At 45.1% G+C, this 19,805-nt stretch overlaps 1 protein-coding gene across 1 annotated transcript; it reads right to left on the bottom strand.

The window, feature by feature from the left end:
• Positions 1-2,288: 2,288 nt before the first annotated feature.
• LOC104257708 (transmembrane protein 182-like) lies at positions 2,289-18,089 on the bottom strand. Its single transcript, XM_009812571.2, has 5 exons — positions 17,937-18,089; positions 15,256-15,373; positions 13,110-13,208; positions 10,322-10,459; positions 2,289-2,518 (listed from the first exon to the last, which is right to left on the bottom strand). Exons 1-5 carry the CDS (start codon positions 18,087-18,089, stop codon positions 2,289-2,291), a joined length of 738 nt encoding a protein of 245 aa, XP_009810873.2.
• Positions 18,090-19,805: the final 1,716 nt, after the last annotated feature.

Below are 19,805 nucleotides of genomic sequence, written 5' to 3'. Positions count from 1 at the left end.
ACGCTCAACACAAGGAGACTGTTGGAGAGCATATGCTCAATACCAGAGAGATTTATTTTTTAAAGAAAACACACCCCTCTGTTCAAAAATGATTCAAAGTCATGTGTTTTTGAAAAGAATGATGGAGTTTTAAACTAATGCTTGTTCTAGAGCTGATCCAGAATGAGCAAGTCTCCAGGGAAGGTTTACTCCCTAAGGCATGAATGCATGATTAAGCTAAATGTATTCCATAAATGCCTTGATGACATTAAACTAAATTTTTTAAAGAACAGATGGAGAAAGTTAATAAATATTTCATTCTATAATATAAAACTCACTTCTATATTCACAACTTCAGGGATCCTCAGCTTCACAGATATCAATAAGTCTGATGGATTTCTTGCCGCATTCCCATTCTTCTGCCCCGGTGTCTCTTATGGGATCATCATTTCTGCATGCTTGGATTGTTTTATGGGATCAGTGAAAGGCAAGTGACTGTAAATCTTGACCTCTTCTGCTCCTGGATTATGTACTTTTATTCTTTGTGACCGTAAGTGTTCATCTCTACTCTGAATAGATAATTAAATGACAAAAATTATTCAAAGGGAATTTATAGTGAGAAATTATCACTTGAAGAACTGATGGGGCACAGGCATAACCCAAGGAGATATTGTGGGAAAAAAAACAGTTTAGAATGGCCAAATAAAATACCAAAATATCTGTGTATTTGTAAATATCATGAAACATCTATTCATTGGGAAAAACCCCATGATTTTTACCTGTATATACGAATTCTATTCAAACAAAATTTCTATTAAGGGAAAACAGTGTGAATTTTGCTTAAGAACTGTAGCCCAAGCCTGTTATTCATGTGAAAGAACTAATCTTTACATGCGGGAATTACAATTTCTCACTCTATGTATGCCATGAATCTTGTAAAAGAATAATTAGAACTTGCTCCAAAAGGAAAGAAATGCCAGACTTGAATAATATTTTATGAAGAGCATTAACAAACATTTTTATACTGCCAACAATCTTCACTGCTTTCTAGAAGAGATTTACATTACATTATTAATTAACTATACTGAGTCAATAGTATGACATAAAGCTTGGGAGATATATGTTTAGCACAAACTATGACATTCAGGAGAAGAGCGTGCATTTTTAGGAAGTTTGATTTAAAATTTATGCAAATGACTTCAGCAAGCAAGGGCCCAGCAAACTACTTCAAAGCATCAAGATCCAGCCTGAAAAACATGACAAGATCAAATCTCTGTCATTTCTCAAGTGTCTTTACAAACCTCCACGTGTACAGTATAAATTACTCCACCTCCTGTACCTCAATAGTTTGGTGTAAAATTAGCATGCATTACTCTTAGTGGGACCTCTGTAGTCTGTCAAACAATGTACATCTGAGCAATTGCAAGAATTTAAAAGTATCTAAATGGCATATAATTTGTCTTTTTGGAGTTGAGTCTTGTGGCTACGGCCGTAAAATACAACAAGGTCCCATGGTCTACCATAACAAACAAAATAAAAAATAATAGCGCTATTGTTCCCACTCCCTTTCCCCCAACTCTGACCATCTTTCAGTTTTGGGGTTGAGAAGCCCCACAACACCGCGTCTGGGGGAAATATTAAATGCAGAGTAATGTGGTGCTGTAGAGAAATACTAATTAATTCATGTTATGTTTCATGCCACAGAAATTGGTTTATTCACTTACTGAAAGTTAGGTTAGGCCCAGGTACATTTGTATCTTCAGAATCAGGGCTTCTAACAAAAAAAAAGTTTATGTTTCCCGACATCCCATTAAAATGGTTGTCCTTTGACGTCAATTAGAGCGAGCTAAAAAAAAAAATCATCCTTAATTGCTTTTCAGAAGTAGACATTATAGCGTACACCATCGCAGCCGGATTCGATTACCTTTTACAAGAAACAAGGATGCTGGGAACGCCATAAAACTCCAGCTCTGCTGAATATGGATGTGGGGCTCTGCTGAGAGCCGGGGGAGCCGCTTCTCACAGCAAAGGCTCTTGGGCTGCAGAGAAAACTGATGCAAAACCCATAGAAACGTCTAAATTTCTCCAAAGTGTAAAGATGCTGAAGGTGGACCTTCAGCTGGGGCTGGTTTTGGACTGACAGTGGTTGGATGCTCAGTGGTCCATCCCTGCCTCCACGTAAGAGCGAGTGTAATCATGCACCTATGCTGACAATTATAGCTACAAAAACGATCTAGTCCTCAAAACTTGTGTATGTTGCATTACAAGGAACATCACCAGTTTTCTCAAAGGCCTTCTCCAAATTTGTCTTACGCCAGGGACTTCATAATGTCTCTGCCGACCAGGTAGAAGAGGAGTCCGGAAAGTAAAACCAGGGGCACCCCCGCTGCAGCGAACATGAACGACCAGCCATAATACACGTGCACGGGTACGTCGTCCATGCATTTCTCACTTCTCTCCAGAAGGATGTACTTCTGAAAATCAGCGGCAAACTCCTTCCACATCACAAAGAGACATATGAGCAGGAGAAATAAGCCTCCTGGAAAGAGAGACAAAGATGAGTTATTCTCTGCTTACAACCAGCATACGAAACACAGAAATAAAATTGAGACAAGATCGCAACAGATTTCCATTTATTCTTGCAGGTCCTTTGCATCAAAGCTTAGTGTTGCAGAATTATTATTCACGACATTGCTCTGCAGGTTCCTGTGCAAGCCAAGCCCCCTTGCCGTGGGAGAGACCCACACCACCCAGACCAGCTCCCGGCCAGCCGCAGGCACAGTGAGGGCTCCGTTACAGCTGGATACAGCCATGGAGAAACCATCCGGAACATGGCTGACGTTCACAGCAGGGATCTGCATGAGGCTAACTCTGCATTCCTGTCTTAACAGTGGGTTGTTTTGCCTTTTTTATTTTTGTCTGAGATGAGCGAGAAGGCGAGACTAAGACTGATTTTTTTTTTTTTTTTCCTTTTTCTAGCTACCCTTCCAAGTAGTGTCAGATCCAGTTTCCACCAGAAATGCAAAGATACGGGGATCAGTCCTGCTGATGGCAAGCGTTATCCAGCACTGAACCTGCTACCCCCAGCACTGGCGCAAGCAGAGCCCACGCAGACGCCCGAGCGGCTGCTGCAGCTCATGGCAGTTCCCCTTCACGTCTTGTGTTACCCTTCCTTAAACTGAGCTTTGCAACCGAGTATTAAAACACATGGCATGGAGTACCAACGATCCTATTTTGCAGAGAAATAACACATAATAGGGTGGAAAAGGCATATAGCTGTGAGATACTAATCTCAGATTGGGCTACTAAATAACAGAATATTAAAAAGAATAATAAACAGCTTATACCATGAGGCTAGAAAAGTCTTTTTCTTGGCAAATGAGACCCCCTTTGCCCTCCCCTGAGCCAGACGGGAGGAGGGCTGAGGCCACCCTCAAGCCTCCCAAGCCTTGCAGGATGCCTGTGACCCAAATAGCAGATCTCCCGTGAGACCTCGCGGTCTCGTTTTTCCAGATGCGTACCCGTCGAAGGTGAACGTTTGCAGGAAGATCTCGGTCACATCTGAAAAGCACGTGGCGAACAGGCACCTCCCGGACCTGGTGCAGCCCTCGGTGGGTTTGGGGGCTTCGGTGCCTTAACAGGGACCTCCTTTCCCCATAACGCACTAAGTGATGGTGGTCGGAGTCTGTGGGTCTAGCTCCCCAGTGTGAAGCAGATGACAAAAACTAGTGTGTCCCAATATTATTTACTGCGTTGCATCAAAGAATATATACAGTGCATTTTAAAGTCAACATATCTTAAAACTAAATAGAGACGGTGTGATGACAGACCTGAAAGCACTTCAGTAATATCTGATCTTCCTACTTCACAGCTAGAAGCTTGCTGTTTTTAAATGGTGCCATATAACATATAGATATACGCACATACACAGGCATATATGAAAGAAATACATCACAGATTAGAATATTTTTATAGCAAAAGTGAACAGTTCGAAATTAATTTAGTTGACAAGTTACCACACAGTTCTGTGGATGTGTTGTGGCTTCTGCTGGATTTAATTTCTCCCCTTGCAATTTTTAAATCAAAGGTAGCTTGTACTATATTTAATTATTCTTCCTGGCAGCTTATACACTACAAAATCCAGCTCCCATGCTAAGCAAAGGAAGCGGGTAAAGCTTGACATTGATATATCTGCTTAGCAATGGTGGTTACTGAAACCTCCGTCAGAGACAACACATCAGTGTTTAACTGCGTTTCTGCTTATAATGGATATAAGCACATCTGCTGCTACAGACCTCCGTGTCACTTCGTGTAGCCAAAAATGAGACTTATGTGAAGGTACAGAGGGTTCAAAGTCCTCACCGCGTCTTATAGAGAAGTTGAAGCTACCCATCCTAAGGTGTCACGTCTATGAAACTGCCTCCTATACCCTAAGACCCCAAATTGAATCTTAATAACCAAAGATTGGTGTAACCATATGAATAGACTTTACGTCACCACACGCTGTTACTTCAAACCATTCTCCCTTAGATAGGAAAGTCCTTACATTTGCTGGAGAGGCAGGCTAGGAGTTAAATAGCAGCTGTTGTAACATTTGCATGTTCATTGAGATTTTGATACCACTTGAAATTAAGTGCACAAATAAATATTTTACACTTAATGTGCTAGTTGTGTGCTTAAAATACCAACTATTCTACTCTAAGAAAACGATTGCATGTTTAAATAGTCACATGTCCTTTACAAAATACAATATATTGATAAGAAGGCAATTAAGTCTTTATTACTGATGTAATTTAAAATTAAATTAATTAGATAGCAAGTGAACCTTGAAAAGTGCTCTTTTAAAGATCAATTTCTATTTCATTAACTTATAATACCTACCGTAAGAGACACAAATAAAAACGTAGCCCCGGCGGGACAGAGGACACGGCTACGGCTGCTTTTTCTTCCAGAATTCTCTTACTTATCTTTAAATAACACAGGGTTTTGCATTGAATCAGCCCAGGACAATTTAAATTGCCTAAGCCTCATTTATTGAAGAAATCAGATTAAAACCTACCAGTTCTTACTGAGGAGGGTGCGGGGAAGCCCCGCGAGCGGGTGGCACAGTCCCCGAGCTCGCCAGGAGCTAAGGATGGGGAAACGGTCCCTCCCCTCGCCCCAGGAGAAGCACCAGGTCTCGGTGTGGAAGGATTTATTATTAAACAGGTGCTGGAGGTGATGGCACAGCCACGGCATCTAAATTAAGAACGTTTTCACACTCGGGGAAAATGACAAGAAAATGTAAAGTAAGCAGCCTTCTTCCCTGGAATAATTACAGCCGAGTGGCGAGGAGTCCCTGGGATTTGCACCGTCTCCTCAGTGAGAAAACAAAATCAAAAGGGCAGGTGCAGCCAAAGAAGGACGATGGAAGCGCAGAAAGGGCAGCTCACTGAAAACTCTTCAGCAAAAAAATGCTTACTTGGAACAATCACACGTATTCATGAAACTGCCAAAAATTTGTCATGCTTTTAGGCATCAGTAGACTCTTCATAATGAGAATATCAGGATGTTTCACTCCCGTATCACCAAAGGAAGTTTTGTTTTGAAATGCTATTTTATTTTGGAATTTTCCTCTTTTGAACAGGTGTCACTTTACCACCTCCTTTCAGGGGTTTTTAGTCTCGGCCGCAGCAGAAAGACATCTTCGATTCCTGCCAGCCCCAAGTGGCTTCGCATGTACAGAGACAGAGCTCTTCCTGCCTTGGGCAGCAAAATGAAAAACTGAAAAAAATCTAGTTTTCTGCCCCAGAAGCGAGCCCGGCACCAGCACACATGCCTGAGAGGCAGGACATGTGCTGGGTTTGGGTGAGTGTAAGTGAAGACCTCATCAAACGAGACCATCCCCACGCTCCTCTCAGCATCCCTGTGGTTTCCACCACCAGAAAAGGAGCCAAGTGATCTCTTTCTTTCTCTCCCTTTCCCTCTTTGCCTCTGTTCATTAGGATGGTATGGAAGAAAAATTAACTGCGAAACTCCATCTCAATGCTGATGAGGTCAACGGCATCTTCTGGGGAGGGGCTAATGGCAAGAAAATTGAAGTGGGGTATTAAATCTTTCTCCTCCGTACGCTGCTGACTGCAGGACAACGAACCCCGGCGTGCCATCTCCCCCTCCCAGGAGAGCTGCACCTTCATTGTGAGTAAATCGGAGTCGGGCTTTTTCTTTCTCTCACTTTATATCCTTGTGACACCTTTATAGCTGCTGATTGTAGGGACAGGTGAGTGAACTCAATCTTTAACTCTTATTCTGTGGGAGCTACTGAACCTTCGTGTAATCTGCTAATTACGAGAAAAATGAGCTTTGACTCCTCTGCCTTTCTCACCAGTTGCCTCTTAAGGATGTTAATACTGAGGAAGTGGAGGGGTGATCTTCAGCTGCCCTTCCATAACTGTGAGTCTTCACCGCATGTGGGGAGCCTGAGATTGCCAAAATGGAGATGCTTGATTTGGGAAGAGGAATCTGAGCACAGAATTCAGCACTTTTAGTCATAGGACTGGCAAAGCAGCCTTTTTTTTAATGCAGTTGGCTCACACTGAAGAACAGGTTGGTCTAAGTGCACGCCGTGCTCCTCTCTCAGGACCATGACACGGCTCTGGAAGTGCAAGAGAGGCTTTGTGCTGCCTTTGCCCGCTGGAAGCAGCCCCCGGCCACACGATCCTGCGGCTGCGGGACGGTGCGAGCGCACCGCTGCATGCCACGCAGGTGGGGATGCTGGAGAGACAGCACCGGGACCACAGCAGCTGGAAGAAGTGTAGACTGTACATGGTTCATCATGTTTCTGTGCTTTCCAGTGTAAGGCGAGCTGGCAACGAGCTCCTCGTTAGGTTGCCTAACATTACCTGGGACACGCATCCTTATTGCTTGCTTTGAAAACTCACCCCACGCTGACGCTTTGCCTGTCCGCTCCCTCCAGAGCAGCCTCCTCACCCCCGAGCAAGCCCCCAGGTTGGGCTCAGGTCATTTTTTCACTACAGCCTACAGCTACGCAGCCGGTCCAGACGTATCAGGGCAGCGCTGCAAGCTCAGTAATTGCCCTAGGTCTGGATGAATCGTGTGCTCACGTCTAAGCTTGGTCTCTAGAACGCCCAGAGGAAATGAAAACCCAGGAGCACAGGCACGGAAAACCAAGGAGCACAAGCAAAGTTGTCTCAGCAGTTCAAACAGTTTCCAGAAGCTGCAGTGCAGCGTTCACCCAGCCCTCTCGGTGACACTGTAGTGATAATTAATCATATTGCCATCAGACTGTTGAAACAAGGGGACAATTAGTCACCAGGCAGTAGCTGCCTCCCCCTTGCAAGCGCTGGAGCTAAGTCTGAGATGGCAAACGTTAGAAGGAAAGCAGCACGCCGGCTATTTGCTCATGCAATCCAGGCGCTTTTGGGAGCAGGCTGGCAAGGATAACTGCTCAGCTGGGGCAGTAGATGTGCAAATGCAAGCAGCAGCAAATGTCAGATGGGCTCCGGCTGTATTTCCCGAGCCACCCAGCAGAGGAAATCAAGGGGGATGGCTCCGGTCCTTTGAAAGGGCTCTCAGAAACACCACCCACCGAGCACTACATTCGTTACGGTAGCTGGCAGGCAGTCAGATTTGTCCTCTTGGAAGTACAGTAAATAAAAGGCATCTCGGAGAGGAAACCCAGAGGAATCTAATTGAGCGATAACATTCTTCACCCTAACGCGCTGAATTCCCCCCGGCGACGGAGGGGCACACGTAACTCCTCGAGATCCTGTCAGGCTGGTTATCCATAAATGCGCTTGGGAGTGCATTTGCACCAGTAATATCTTTAGAGCCTTCCGGTGGCAAACGTTGCATCATTTTGCAATGATTAACCACGGCTGTGATTTCGTGACCTCAGCGTGGGCTGCTGCCAAAAGGGGCAGAGGGAGTTTATGGGCAGAATAAAGTTGCATATAAAGGATGCCCTGAGAGGCCGGGGCATCTCGCAGCCATGGTGCCCCATCTCACCATCCGACTGCCAGTCCACATTCCCACTCTACAAATTGCCAGCGTTTTCACACTTCCTCAAGGAGAGATCATTTCTGCGAGGGAGGTTAATTAACACTGACCCGCAGGCCATGATTAGAAGACAAGACGCGCTTTCTCCTGCATCGTCTCTCCACATCCCACTAGCCAAAGGAAAGGGATGGCTAGGGAGTTGAAGCTGTGTTAAATCTATTGTTCCTACTGCTTAGCACAATCATGCAAAATATTTTTAGAAGGGATAGTGAGAAAATAACCACAGAGGGATGCATCCCGAATCCATCAGGAAGCCAGTGCCAAGCAGGATGAGAGGCCTGAGTTCAGCATACTCCCCCCCAAAAAGAAAGGATCAGCTGAAACTCTAAGCAAACTTTGCTGAAAATGCTGAAAGAATATTGCATTCTCCTAGCTATCATTTAGACTGGAAATTTAGCAGGAATTCTCTTCCAGCTGAACTCATTCCTCCTAATGACAGTTAATAACAATGATCGCCGTTCAGATTGAAACTGCATTAATACAAAATTCAATTTAAACAGCAGCATCTTTGTCTAATGCCAAGAGGTTTATGTGATGCATAATCAGCTCTTCTAAAAAGTGTCAAATTCTATGCCCCAGCCTTTTAATCAAGAAGTAGTCAAATAAAGTGCAAAAACAATGAAAAAAATGGAATCCAGTGATTCAATATTACCCGACACCCTTTTCTGTGTGGTACTTGGTTTTACCTGGCCAGTGTCAGAAGGTGATCGATCTCAGTTCTTCCATTTGGGCTGAAAATTGAGTGTTTTGAAGAAGTAGGGCTTTAACTGAGGTAGTCAGAGTGTCACGCCTGAGAGGATTCAAATATTCAGCCCTAGTCTCACAAGAAGAGATGACCTCAACGCACGCACATGTCAAGTGGCCAACACTACTCAGTAGAAGGCATTGGAACCTGATGGAGATCTGACAGCAAGACGTCTTGTATTCCCAAATGAAATCCATGCGTGTAAAACCACATGAAATTTACCTTTAGAAAAATTAAACCCAACCAAGCATTTATTAAACTATATAAGAGCGAGATAAGCAGATACCCCCAGGCTTGCTGGCCTCACTTCAGTAACTGAAGACCTGGAGGCAAATGGAAAAATCGGACAAAACACAAAGCAAATTAGCAGAGGCAGGTAGGGCCGCATTGATTTAGTGCCTTCCAGATTTTTGAGACAAATAGATAGATGTCATCTAGCTTCATTTTAACAAGCAGCTCAGCTGGTGTCACACGGTTAATTATTAGCACATCTGGAGAAGACAGAAATTAGGAGAGGAGCTATAAAATGGATAGGGAAGTAAATAATGGGGATTGGAAGGAGTTTAGGTGGAGTTCCTCCAAGGTCAATGTTGGGACCTTTCTTGGTAAATATTTTCATGAATGTTTTCAGCCCCGAAAAACTTGGGCACTCTCAAAGCTCAAACTGGGAGCAAAGACACTGGCTCATGTTTGATTCATGCCGTGTCTGAGGAAGCAGGACCTGGTGCAGGTTCCATAGCTGAGCAGTGGTTTTTCAGAGAAAGGCCTGATTTCATTTTGAAGTCCTTCACCTGGCATGGTTCAGCTGAGCCCCAGCCTTTAGCTGCTTGAGTCACAAAAAAGCTTTTTTTTCTGAGTTTGAGTCACTGTTATAAATCAAGTATTTCTACTAGTTGAGCCAGTTATTCCTTCTCAAATACAGAAAAGGGAAAAGCCCGAGTGATAATTCAGTGGAATCATTTGTAACGGTAGTAGGAATAATGAATAAATGCCTATTTTTACTTCATTTTCCTGCTGTGCCACCGCTTTATCTTTTCAGGTCTTATTAAGCCAGCCCTCCCATTTTGAATCGCTGGGCATGCCTTTCATCGCTCAGCGGGTTTCCAGCTCTACCAGATGTTAACAGCAGAGCCAGGAGAGGCCCAAATGCAAAGACTGACTTAGGGGAACAGAGCGTGGCTGATTGCTGCCCAGGTTGAACGCAGCTAGGGACTTTACTAAAATAAAAGGCTCTGCTCCTCTGTGTTGCATAGAAGAGTAAAAAAAAAAAAAAAAAAAAGGTCTATTTTTCCCAAACCGCAGCCTCCCTAGGGCTAAGGACTATCTTGCTAAAGCTTGACTGAGCACAGAGTTTTAATTCCAGCAGGGGAAGAGGGAAATCATTGACTCCAAGTCAGTGCAGCTCCCACCAAAGCGCCCATCTACCCCCAGCAGCGCCTCATCCCCGGCTGCCTCCCCTTCCCCTGTGTGCGTGAAGCAGTGCACGGCCGCGGCATTCCTGCCCCGGCCGTATCCCGTTACCGCAGCTCGGCAGCTTACCCGAGGCGAGGAGGAATCCACCTCCGACTTTGTAGGAGCGGGGGCTGACGAAGGGCACGCCGCACACCAGCAGCAGCCCTCCCACCAGCCCGGCAGCGATGGCCAGCACGATGAACGCCGTCCAGAAGCCTCTGTACACTGCACAGTCAAAAAGAGTAAAGTCAGGGGAAAGGAGAGGAAAAATGTTTTTCAGAAGTCCATGCTTAACCCCTGCTTCAGCAACAGTAAAAGCAATAGCCTGTAACGCTGCTCGCGTCAGGCAGAGCTGGAGCTCCTGCTTTGCTAACTCCCTGCCGCGGCATGGGCGCAACGTGCCTGAAACTGGTGCAAGTTCAGGTTGAATGTCATGCCCTACATAATGGGATTGGAATGAGTACAAGGGGTTGGAAGGGTTTGCCAGGGAAGCACGGCGCAAAAGTGGGTGAGAGTAAAGGACACCGTGCTTAGCTGTGCCTGTGGGGGATGGAAGAGCTTGGCAAGAAAGGAAAGAAAACAGCAAAACTTGGAGAGATGGAATCAGACCACATCTTTGTTCCATTTTCATTAACACTTACAGAAGGTGCCAGGTTCCTGGTTTAAAATAAAGGTGGTTTTTGTTAGCAGGACTGCGGGGAAAACAGGAGCTCAGGATCTCCCCCATTACTGGCCTTGCTTGACTCCAAGTCAGAGAAGAGGGCAAGAGAACAGCTGCCTCTTCATCCGTGGAATTTGGGGGTTTTGCCGTGACTTCATGCAACCACACCAGCCAGAGCGGAGCAAGCTTGCCTCCATCACATCCCACGGGATGGGACGTAGCCCATTAATTTCAGTTTCCCAGTAGCCAAGTCTCTTCCAGTCCCTGCCATAAACCTTGGCCAAGGGTGGTGGTCTTCAGGCAGAGACCCTCTGATGCCCTGCTCCCTGTTCCCCTGATTTATCTGATCCCCTCGGACCACTGCGTCTTGCTCTGCCTGTTGTTTTTCAGAAGCGCTAGTTAGAGAGATTTAAGCCGAGCACGAGCAAGTGGGTAATGCTGAAATGATTCACACTTGAAAGAAAAATGATACAGAGAAGATGCGTTTTACTCATTTGAAACCATTTTGTCAGGAGAGGCACTTAGGGAGAGATAAGTATCTTGAACTCTCCAAAACCACAGAATTCATTTTCATGTTTAACCTCCCGTCACCCGTTTCTCTCAGGGAGCCTAAGAGGATGCAGATAAGGCAGAATTATCTCTGGAGCAGGTAATAGCTGGAGGACCCCTCTTCTTGGACGGTCTCCTGTTTTGTCATCATTTGCATATGAGGATGGACTGGTTTGAAATAAAATGAGTCTCAACGACAGAAGCGTCTGCTCTCTGCAGATGTCCCAATGCTTTGCAGGTTGGTGCAGCAGAGGAGACAATGCTCCCGCTGCCCGAAATGTGGGTGCTGAGACACCCTCTTCTCCCCAGGGATCATAGCGGGGTGGGTGCTGGGAACCTCCAGGCAGAGCCCCGCAGCACCCCGGGGTGCAGCCCCCGCGCAGAGCCCCTCCCCAGCGCCTTCCTGGGACCCGTCCCAGTGGGCATTTCAGGGAGGCAGCTGAGAAGGTGTCATGGCAAGGGCTGACGGGCAGGGACAGATGCCTCCAGGGCCCTTTATTTAGTATGGAAAAAATAGTGCATTTATCAGTGAGATCATTCAGAAACTAGACGTCACGCCTGCCTCTCCTCAGCTGAAAAAATCCCACTGCTTAACCCGCATGTTTGCCACACACAGCCTGCGACGGGCTCCTCCTCCTGCCGTCGACAGGTCCCTCGTATCCATTTTACGCTGCGGCAGGTTCCCCGAGGCAGGAATCCTGCACAGCACAGCAAAAGAAACTAGCTGCTCTCCCTCACATGCTCCTAGTGACAAATGCTGGTGTTTTTTTTTTTTTTTTAATTAATTCCTCATAAAAAAAATATAAAAATAAAAAAGGTACTGCTAAAGGCTAAGGAAAAGGTCAAGATGTTTGTTTGTGCAGTGTGCCTGCCCCGGATCCCCGGAGGCAACGCAGAGTGATGCACACTATTTAAAGAAATCAATCCATTTCAAAAAAGATCATTGAATTAATTCTAGCTGCTGCCACCAATTTAGCAAATTAAAATTCCTAACAGCAGCTGATTCATTAAAGAACTCTGAAAATATAGAGAAACATAAATAAAAAGGGAACCAGTTGAAAGGAGAGCTCTCCAACTGTGTCATATTTTGTGTATTAAAAATAAGCCAGTCACTTACGTGGATCTTCTAACACTTCGGTCTTTAACTGATTTTTCAGTGCTTGTTTATTTTGTCTTGCAACAAACCAACACTAGAGCTCTCCCAGGAAGCCAGGCTCTGGAAACAAGTCAGGGCTGGACTGCCACAAGCCCAGGAGAAATGATTTGTGTTGCTTGCCTGCAGGGTCTGGATTCGGCCATGGGGCAGAAGCCCTTTGCCTCCAGCTCCTCCTGGCGAGTGAGGAGGTGGGAGAAGGGAGAGGATGGATTTAGCATCCTCCCTTGCTCATAGGCGTAGGCACCGAGCACCCAGCGGGAGGGTGCATGGCTTATGGCCAGGCATGGCTGGCTCTGGGGGAGAGAAGACGTGGGAGAACATCCCGATGTGCTCACGGCTTGGGGCAGTCAACTAAGCGAGGCCATTTTGTAAAGGAGCTTTCCAAAAGTCTTGGTCCTGCTTGGCTACGTGCATTTGCAATGGGAGACCCGCAGCACTGACCCGCATCGTAAATCTCTGCCCGGTCGCTTGGGAAAGGAGCTGCTGGGGGAGCAGGAAAGAAAACCCACCTGCGGTCGTGTCGTAGGAAGGATGGGGGAAAGGTCCGAGAGCAATGGGCATGGGAAAGAGGTAGCCATGCATGCAGAACTTGGGGTGTGCTTGGCTGGCTGAAAAAGAACAGCAACAAAGAAAAACCGGTTTGCTTTTATTTTCTGCAAGATCACAGTTACAGTATTCAGAGGGCAATGCCCTAGTTTGCAAAACCTACAGAACCCCCCCGGAAGGCAGGAGGCTGGGGAGTAAAGAAGGACAGTAAATCCTGGTTAGAAAGAAAAGAGAAAAAGAAGAGTGATGAGAGAGGGGAGGCATAACAGGATCTGAGACTGCTACCCATACATCTCATCTTCATAACCTGAGTCTGAGGTGGACATAAATCATGAAAGATGGAGTAACTCAAATTACTGTAAATATTCCCATTGCTATTTTCCTCCAGAAAGCGTGTCCGACGCCTGGAAGGGGCAAAGGTATTTGGGTACCAGAACCAGCTACCTTACAAGACCTCCAGTTTGTGAGAAGAGAAAGCACAATTAGAATGGAAGTGCCCCATCAATATTAATACCACTGAGGCTTATCATGATTAACGGTAATAGAATGAATGTTAAATGAATTAATTAATGGTTGGCCACTTATTTAAATATGTTCCCCAGCTCAAAGGAACACTTTATAATAGGTGGACATTAGTTCATGCTAAATTGACTATGGAATACCTATTGAATTAATTATTACATCCGTGAGAGCAGCAAATTAATTTGCCATGATCAATCCTATTATAATAAATACCTAAAGAAGTAACACAAATTTGCCAGTTATCAGAAAGAGTCTTTTTACTTCAGGTAACATTACATTATATCATGTATTTCCATATAATGTAATTAGACAGCAAACTCCCTCTCTCTAACCTGTCCGTTTTTATCAAAAAATTTCCGTGTGAAAAATCTCATGTTGAACAGTGGCAGTAACCGCTCCTGCAAGATTTTACAGGAAACACAGGTCAGAGACGGGGGGACAGCAAGGTCATCTGAAATTTAATCACAGTGGAGTAAATTTGTTGTGGGAACCCGCATTATTTGCAGCCGAACGCCCTACGAGGCGATCGCGCTGCTCCACAGGCATCTTTGGGTGGACCGAAGCACCAGCGAGCCCAGGGTCAAGGTTTTTGCAGCTTTTAAACCCTTTGCAGAACTTATTTAAAATCTCTTTTTGTATCCCCAATACTTCTCTAGGGTTGTGGCATCCCAGGGAAAGGCTGTCCTCTAATTACCCACTGTGCACTAATGCAGGCGAGCTGGTTGCTGGCTCGGCCGCCGGCGGGGCGGGTGCCAGGCGTGTTGTGGGGGGGTCTCACTCCTTTGCTCTTTCTGGTGGGAGCACCCGGTTCACTGGGCCAAGACCCCACACTTCACTGCACGTGGGCCACCAGTCAGCACCAACTGGTGTCTCAGAACAGGCTTCACCTTCTCCTTCAATTTTTTTTTTTAAGAGTGAATGCTCTTGCAGAAAAAAAAAGCTTTTGCATCCGTCTCTGTTTATTCACACGTGTAATTTCAATGACCTTAAAAAGCAGAACAGGCAAGATCTTTTAAAATAAAGGTCTTCTGTGCTTAAGAGCATAAACGCATGTGGTTACGGCTCTCCATGGCCCACCACTGCCCACTGCTAGAGGTCCTGAGCACCCAGGGAGACCACACGTGTGTGCGTCCAGCCTTCCCTGTGCTGAAATCAGTGGGAGGTGGGAACACTCCGATGGCTGAAAACGCTAACAGAAGAGCAATGCCAAGGGCCAGGAAAGGCACGGGCTCAAATTTAGCAGACCTTAGCTGAACACAAACATTAAGAGATATGGGGGAAAGCTGTCCTTGCTGGTGGAAGCCACCACTCCATAAGACTTTGTAGGTGATATGTTAAATGGCATCAAGAGGTTCCTACATTTCTGTGAACAACCCTCTGAGAGCAAAATCCAAGTCAAAAACAGAGCACAGAAAGGGTGAGTGAAGTTTGGTTTTGACAGAGAGGCTATGGGAATTAAATTAAAAAAAAAAAAAGAAATAAAATAAAGACAACAGTCTCCTTATCCCTGGGAGCTCTAGTTGTGCTTGTTTGCAATTCAAACTGTGAGCAAATGCTGTGAAAGTGGTGCAGCGGCACTGTACTCACTGTACCAGAAGGTCCAGATGGTCTCCGGGTGGCCCTCGCCAAAGAACCAGCACCGCCAGAAGAAGCCCTCGTGATGGAAAGTGAGGATCTCCTTCCTGACCTCCGTCGGTGTTTCGGCCTGTGGAGGAGTGAAAGCCCAAGCTGATATGGGGATGATCACAGTGGAAAGGTGGAAAGTGTGTATTTCTTGCTTAGACAGTTGTTGCTTTCACTTTTTATTGGGGTTTTCATTTGTTGTTGTTTGAGTTGGTTTTGGAGGGTTTGGGGAACACAGGGGCAGCTGCTGTCCTTGACTTTCTGCCGTATCAAAGCTACAAAATGTTCTGATAACAAATCATCCTGCAGACCTTCACAAAACAGTTTCTTCTTTCTCAAATATCTTTAAACCGCTGCTTGCCAGAGCTGGACGGGTACACCAGGCAGCAGAGCATTCTGGGTGTATTCTACTTCTTAAATACTTTCCTTAAGTAAATTTTACTGCTGTTGTAACCAGTTGGAAGCAGGCTGATTACCAGGTAAGCAATTTTAGGGGTGACCCAGTCCAGCAGTTCAGATGTCCTTGCTACTCTGCAGGATTCATGTAAGGTCTAGCTTAACCCCAGAAGACAGCCCAACTCCCATTGAGCCTCTTCCAATCACCAGCCCAAAGGTTTTCTTCTTTCTCTCCCTCTGCTGAGCCCAGTAGAAGTCACGCTAAACCACTCTTAAAAATCACTCTGCCCACACTAGTCTTCTCATAGACCAGGACAGGGATGTTGATAATTTTTCCTTGTTTGGTGAGTCTACTTCAACCCCCAGGCCAGACCTGCGACCACGAGGTTTAGGTCTTTCCAGAAGGAAGGATATTGCAAAGTTGAGTCATGGACTATTTACCAAAAAACTTATTAAAACTATAACCAAAATCAATTTTGCCTTTATCACATACAATTTGGTAAAGGATACGTGACTCTTATAAAATTACATTTTGTGGAGGATGGAGAAACTCTACACCGAATTGGACCCTGTGAAGTGTGGAAAGGAGACCGGGACTCAACGGGGAGGTGCTAGAAGATACTTCCCTCACCACGAGGTTTTTATGCATCGAGTTATGACCGCTTCCAGAGCTCTGACCTGATTCTCCTTTTACTTTCAGGATAAAATACTAACTATGACGATGTTAACATGCAGCCCTCAAACTTCAGCTGGCTGCTGACTTAGTGCATCTACGGCACATTTAATCGCGGTTTGGCAGATACTCGAGACCATCCTTATCTGTAAGGGACAGGATTTGCCAGTTTGAGAAAGGGCAGAGAAGGTAAAAACACAGCCCATAGTACACAACTGGTAACTGAAATAGAAATAATAGACACAGTGTCTGAAATAGAAATAAAATAGCTCAGAGGAAAGAATAAGAGCAGTTCCTATTTCTGCCTGGCGCTTTTGAAGTCACTCTGCCTTAGCGACAGGCACACTAACGTTCGGCCAAGAGCACATCTGAAATGTTTGAGATGCTTATTCATGTCGTGCAGTGCAACATCTCTAATCTCTCCACTTTAAAAGACAACAACACAAACAAAAAATCTGAAACAATTAACATTGTCATTTCCCAAGTGCACAAAAACTGAGCAGCACTCCTCCGTCCGTGACGCTCTGCCGTCTCCAGGGCTTTACTGCACTGCTTTAAACAGTAAAGACAGTGTCTTCTGCCAGGCAGTTTTTCTATCATTTCTTTTTTTTTTTTCAATAGAGAAAGTAATTTGGAAACACGACTCAAGCGAACAGTGTCCTACATTTGATTATGTGATTCTGAAATGAAAGAAAATATTTCTTGCTGGCATCATGATGCTTACCCAACGTGACTCACCACACCAGAAAAAAAATCAAACCTAACGGGACTGAACATTGAAGTAACAAAAAGTCTGCACACAAGGATCTTCCTGTCGTTTTGTAAGTGAAACCACACATTGATCAGGGCAAAAACATTTTGGAAGAGTGGGTGGCTCAGGGGACTGATCTGGTTGTTATTTCATTGAAGAGTTAGACAATAGCAAGTGCAGCTAAAATCAAACTTTGGAAAGGATCTATAAACAAGTGATACCAGCAGTTAGTACTAAAATTCCAAATTGTCCTTTGAAACTACATTTCCTGCTAACTAAAATCCTATATAAATCTTAATTTTGAAATATATAGGCCTTTTCTTGTTAGACGGGCAGGAATTCTTGTCTGCTCTGTGTCTGATGTTCGCTTTTGTTTTCTGTCTGTGCTGTAGTCATATCACTTCAGATGTAAATGATTACCAAGCCCTACGCTTTAAAATATGAACTATTTTTAAATGAAGAAACTACAGAGAGAGAAATCTTTTAACAGCAAATATCAGGAGATATCTTTTGTCTTTAGAGGCAAATGCTGTCAACAAGTAAAGCTCTTACATTTTTGCCTTTCATTCCCTAATGTTTGTATCTGCCAGATTACAGGGGTGCTGTCTTAACGTTTCCTAGACGCACTTTACTTCAGTCAAAATGCTAGATACTATGGAAATGCGTGTTTGGATTTTAAAGTTAGCTCAGGTTGACATTTTACGTTAGCAGGTCACTGCCAATGAGCATAAATATTATCACAGACTTAAAACTTTAAAAATGTAAAATTTTAAATTATTTTAAAAAGTCAATTCTTCCGAAATAAGGAAAAATTTCAGAGTTTACCTCCCCGGTCCGCAGCGTGCTATTCCCAGGCTCGAAGACGCCGCAGGTCTCCGTAGCTAGAAGCCAGTAATCCGTCCCGAAAGCGATGAGAAAGAGCAACACGCCGGTGCCGCCGAGGATCCCGGCTGCGAGGGCGGCTATTCCAGCCTTCATGGGGCAGCAGGTAGGCAGCACAATTGGGAATCAGAAAAGAAGGAAACACTGAAGTTTCCAGGGTCACTGGAAGAGGGGGACGAGAGAAGTGCTATTCTTGGAGACAGATAATAATCTTCTCCTGGCTGGTGTGAGTTTCAGTGGGTGGTGGGAACAGGACTAATAAAAGCAGATGACCTGGCGTAACCAAACAGCTGTGGCGTTAAGGAACATGACAAATAGCTATTGAGACAGAGCAGGAAGATTGCCAAATAAACATGCGGCTGTTCATTTCAGAAGAGCAGTGCAGAGAGCCCTTAGCCTCGGCCGGTCAGGCAGCGTCTGTAGGTCACGAGTGGTAACGATGCAGAACTGCCCAGGACACCGGAGAGCTTTAAAAACCCTGTTTGTGCGTGAGATTATCAGAGAGGCTGTGCATGGCTGGAGCAGATCTGAACTTGAAGATCTTTACCATGTCACGGAGTCCGCAGTTTCCATAGCCATTGCTGTGAGACACCTTTAGCTATGTCCTCCCAAGTGCAGTATAGAAGTGGCACTTCTAGAATATGCATCTCCTTCAGCTCCTGCTTCCTCTGAACAAAACACTAATGCAGCTTTCACACAAGGTAACCCCACAGATCCAAGCAATAACATTAAAACATTGGTGATACCTTAAATATTTTGGTGCTCTCAGAAGTGATGCAATCAACCCATGCAAATGTGTTTAAATGAGGCAGGTCCACATCCAGCTAGACAAGGAGCACTAAAATCAGGTGTACGTACCAATATACCTAGAGCGTCTTGCTATGCAGTTGTAGAACGACGTTCTCACTCCTGCCACAGAAAAGCAGACTATATAGCATCCATACCCCTCCCACTGCCCGAGCCTGCTGTGGAAGAAGTGTCTCATGGGGACAAGGACATTCCTGCAGGGAATTTTTTTGCCATTTGGTTCCTAAGGTTTTTGTCTTCTGCTGGAGCATCTGCTGTAGCTCACTGCCAGGAACGGGATGCCAGACTAGGAAAATTACAGTTTCTGTAGGGCAATAACTATATTCCCATGACATGCCAGGAGGCTGGGAGAAGAAATTTAAATTACAGTGAAAATTCAAGTTCTGATTTTCTAACCTTATCCTAAGTCATGACCTGTTCTTCAAAAAGGGGGATAGATGAAGGTGTTGACTTCCTTATCCTATGGGATTTTGTGTTGCCAAATTAATTTCCAAATCAATTTAATAGTTAAAGTTAACTGTGAACATATGGATATCTCGGAGAAACTGCACACTGGTTAGGGAAACTGGAGAGGGTTGGGTAAAATTTCGACTATACTTCTAGCCAACTGTTGAGGCATATGGACTGATAAATATGCTCCCTCTTATTCTACGAGCACAATAGACTTTCAATTATAATAATTTATTCTATTCTCTGCATTGTTCTTTCTTAAATATTGCAGGGATAGCTTTTAAATAACACATTAGACCTCTCTTCCTCACTGTCACAGTGGTAGAGCTGCTGCTTCTTTAACCTGACCCCAAGCGCGTGAGGCATCCGATAGGATCCAGGAAAGAGGTCCCTGCCCAGAGGAGTCCCCACCCTGACACAGGGAAAAAGGAAAGGTGGGCCAGGTCACAGACCTACCGTCATGCAAGGTCGAAACTCAGCCACCGTCCCCACAGCCCCATTAGTTAGAGCTAGAGCAGGACTGCAAGGGGCAAGAGCGCAAGAAGATGTCATTGC

Source organism: Gavia stellata, chromosome 14 (assembly GCF_030936135.1).
Source record: "Gavia stellata isolate bGavSte3 chromosome 14, bGavSte3.hap2, whole genome shotgun sequence".
NCBI classification, from domain to species: Eukaryota; Metazoa; Chordata; class Aves; order Gaviiformes; family Gaviidae; genus Gavia; species Gavia stellata.
The sequence above is the reverse complement of the archived record's forward strand: the minus strand, read 5'-3'. Positions and strand labels throughout refer to the sequence as shown.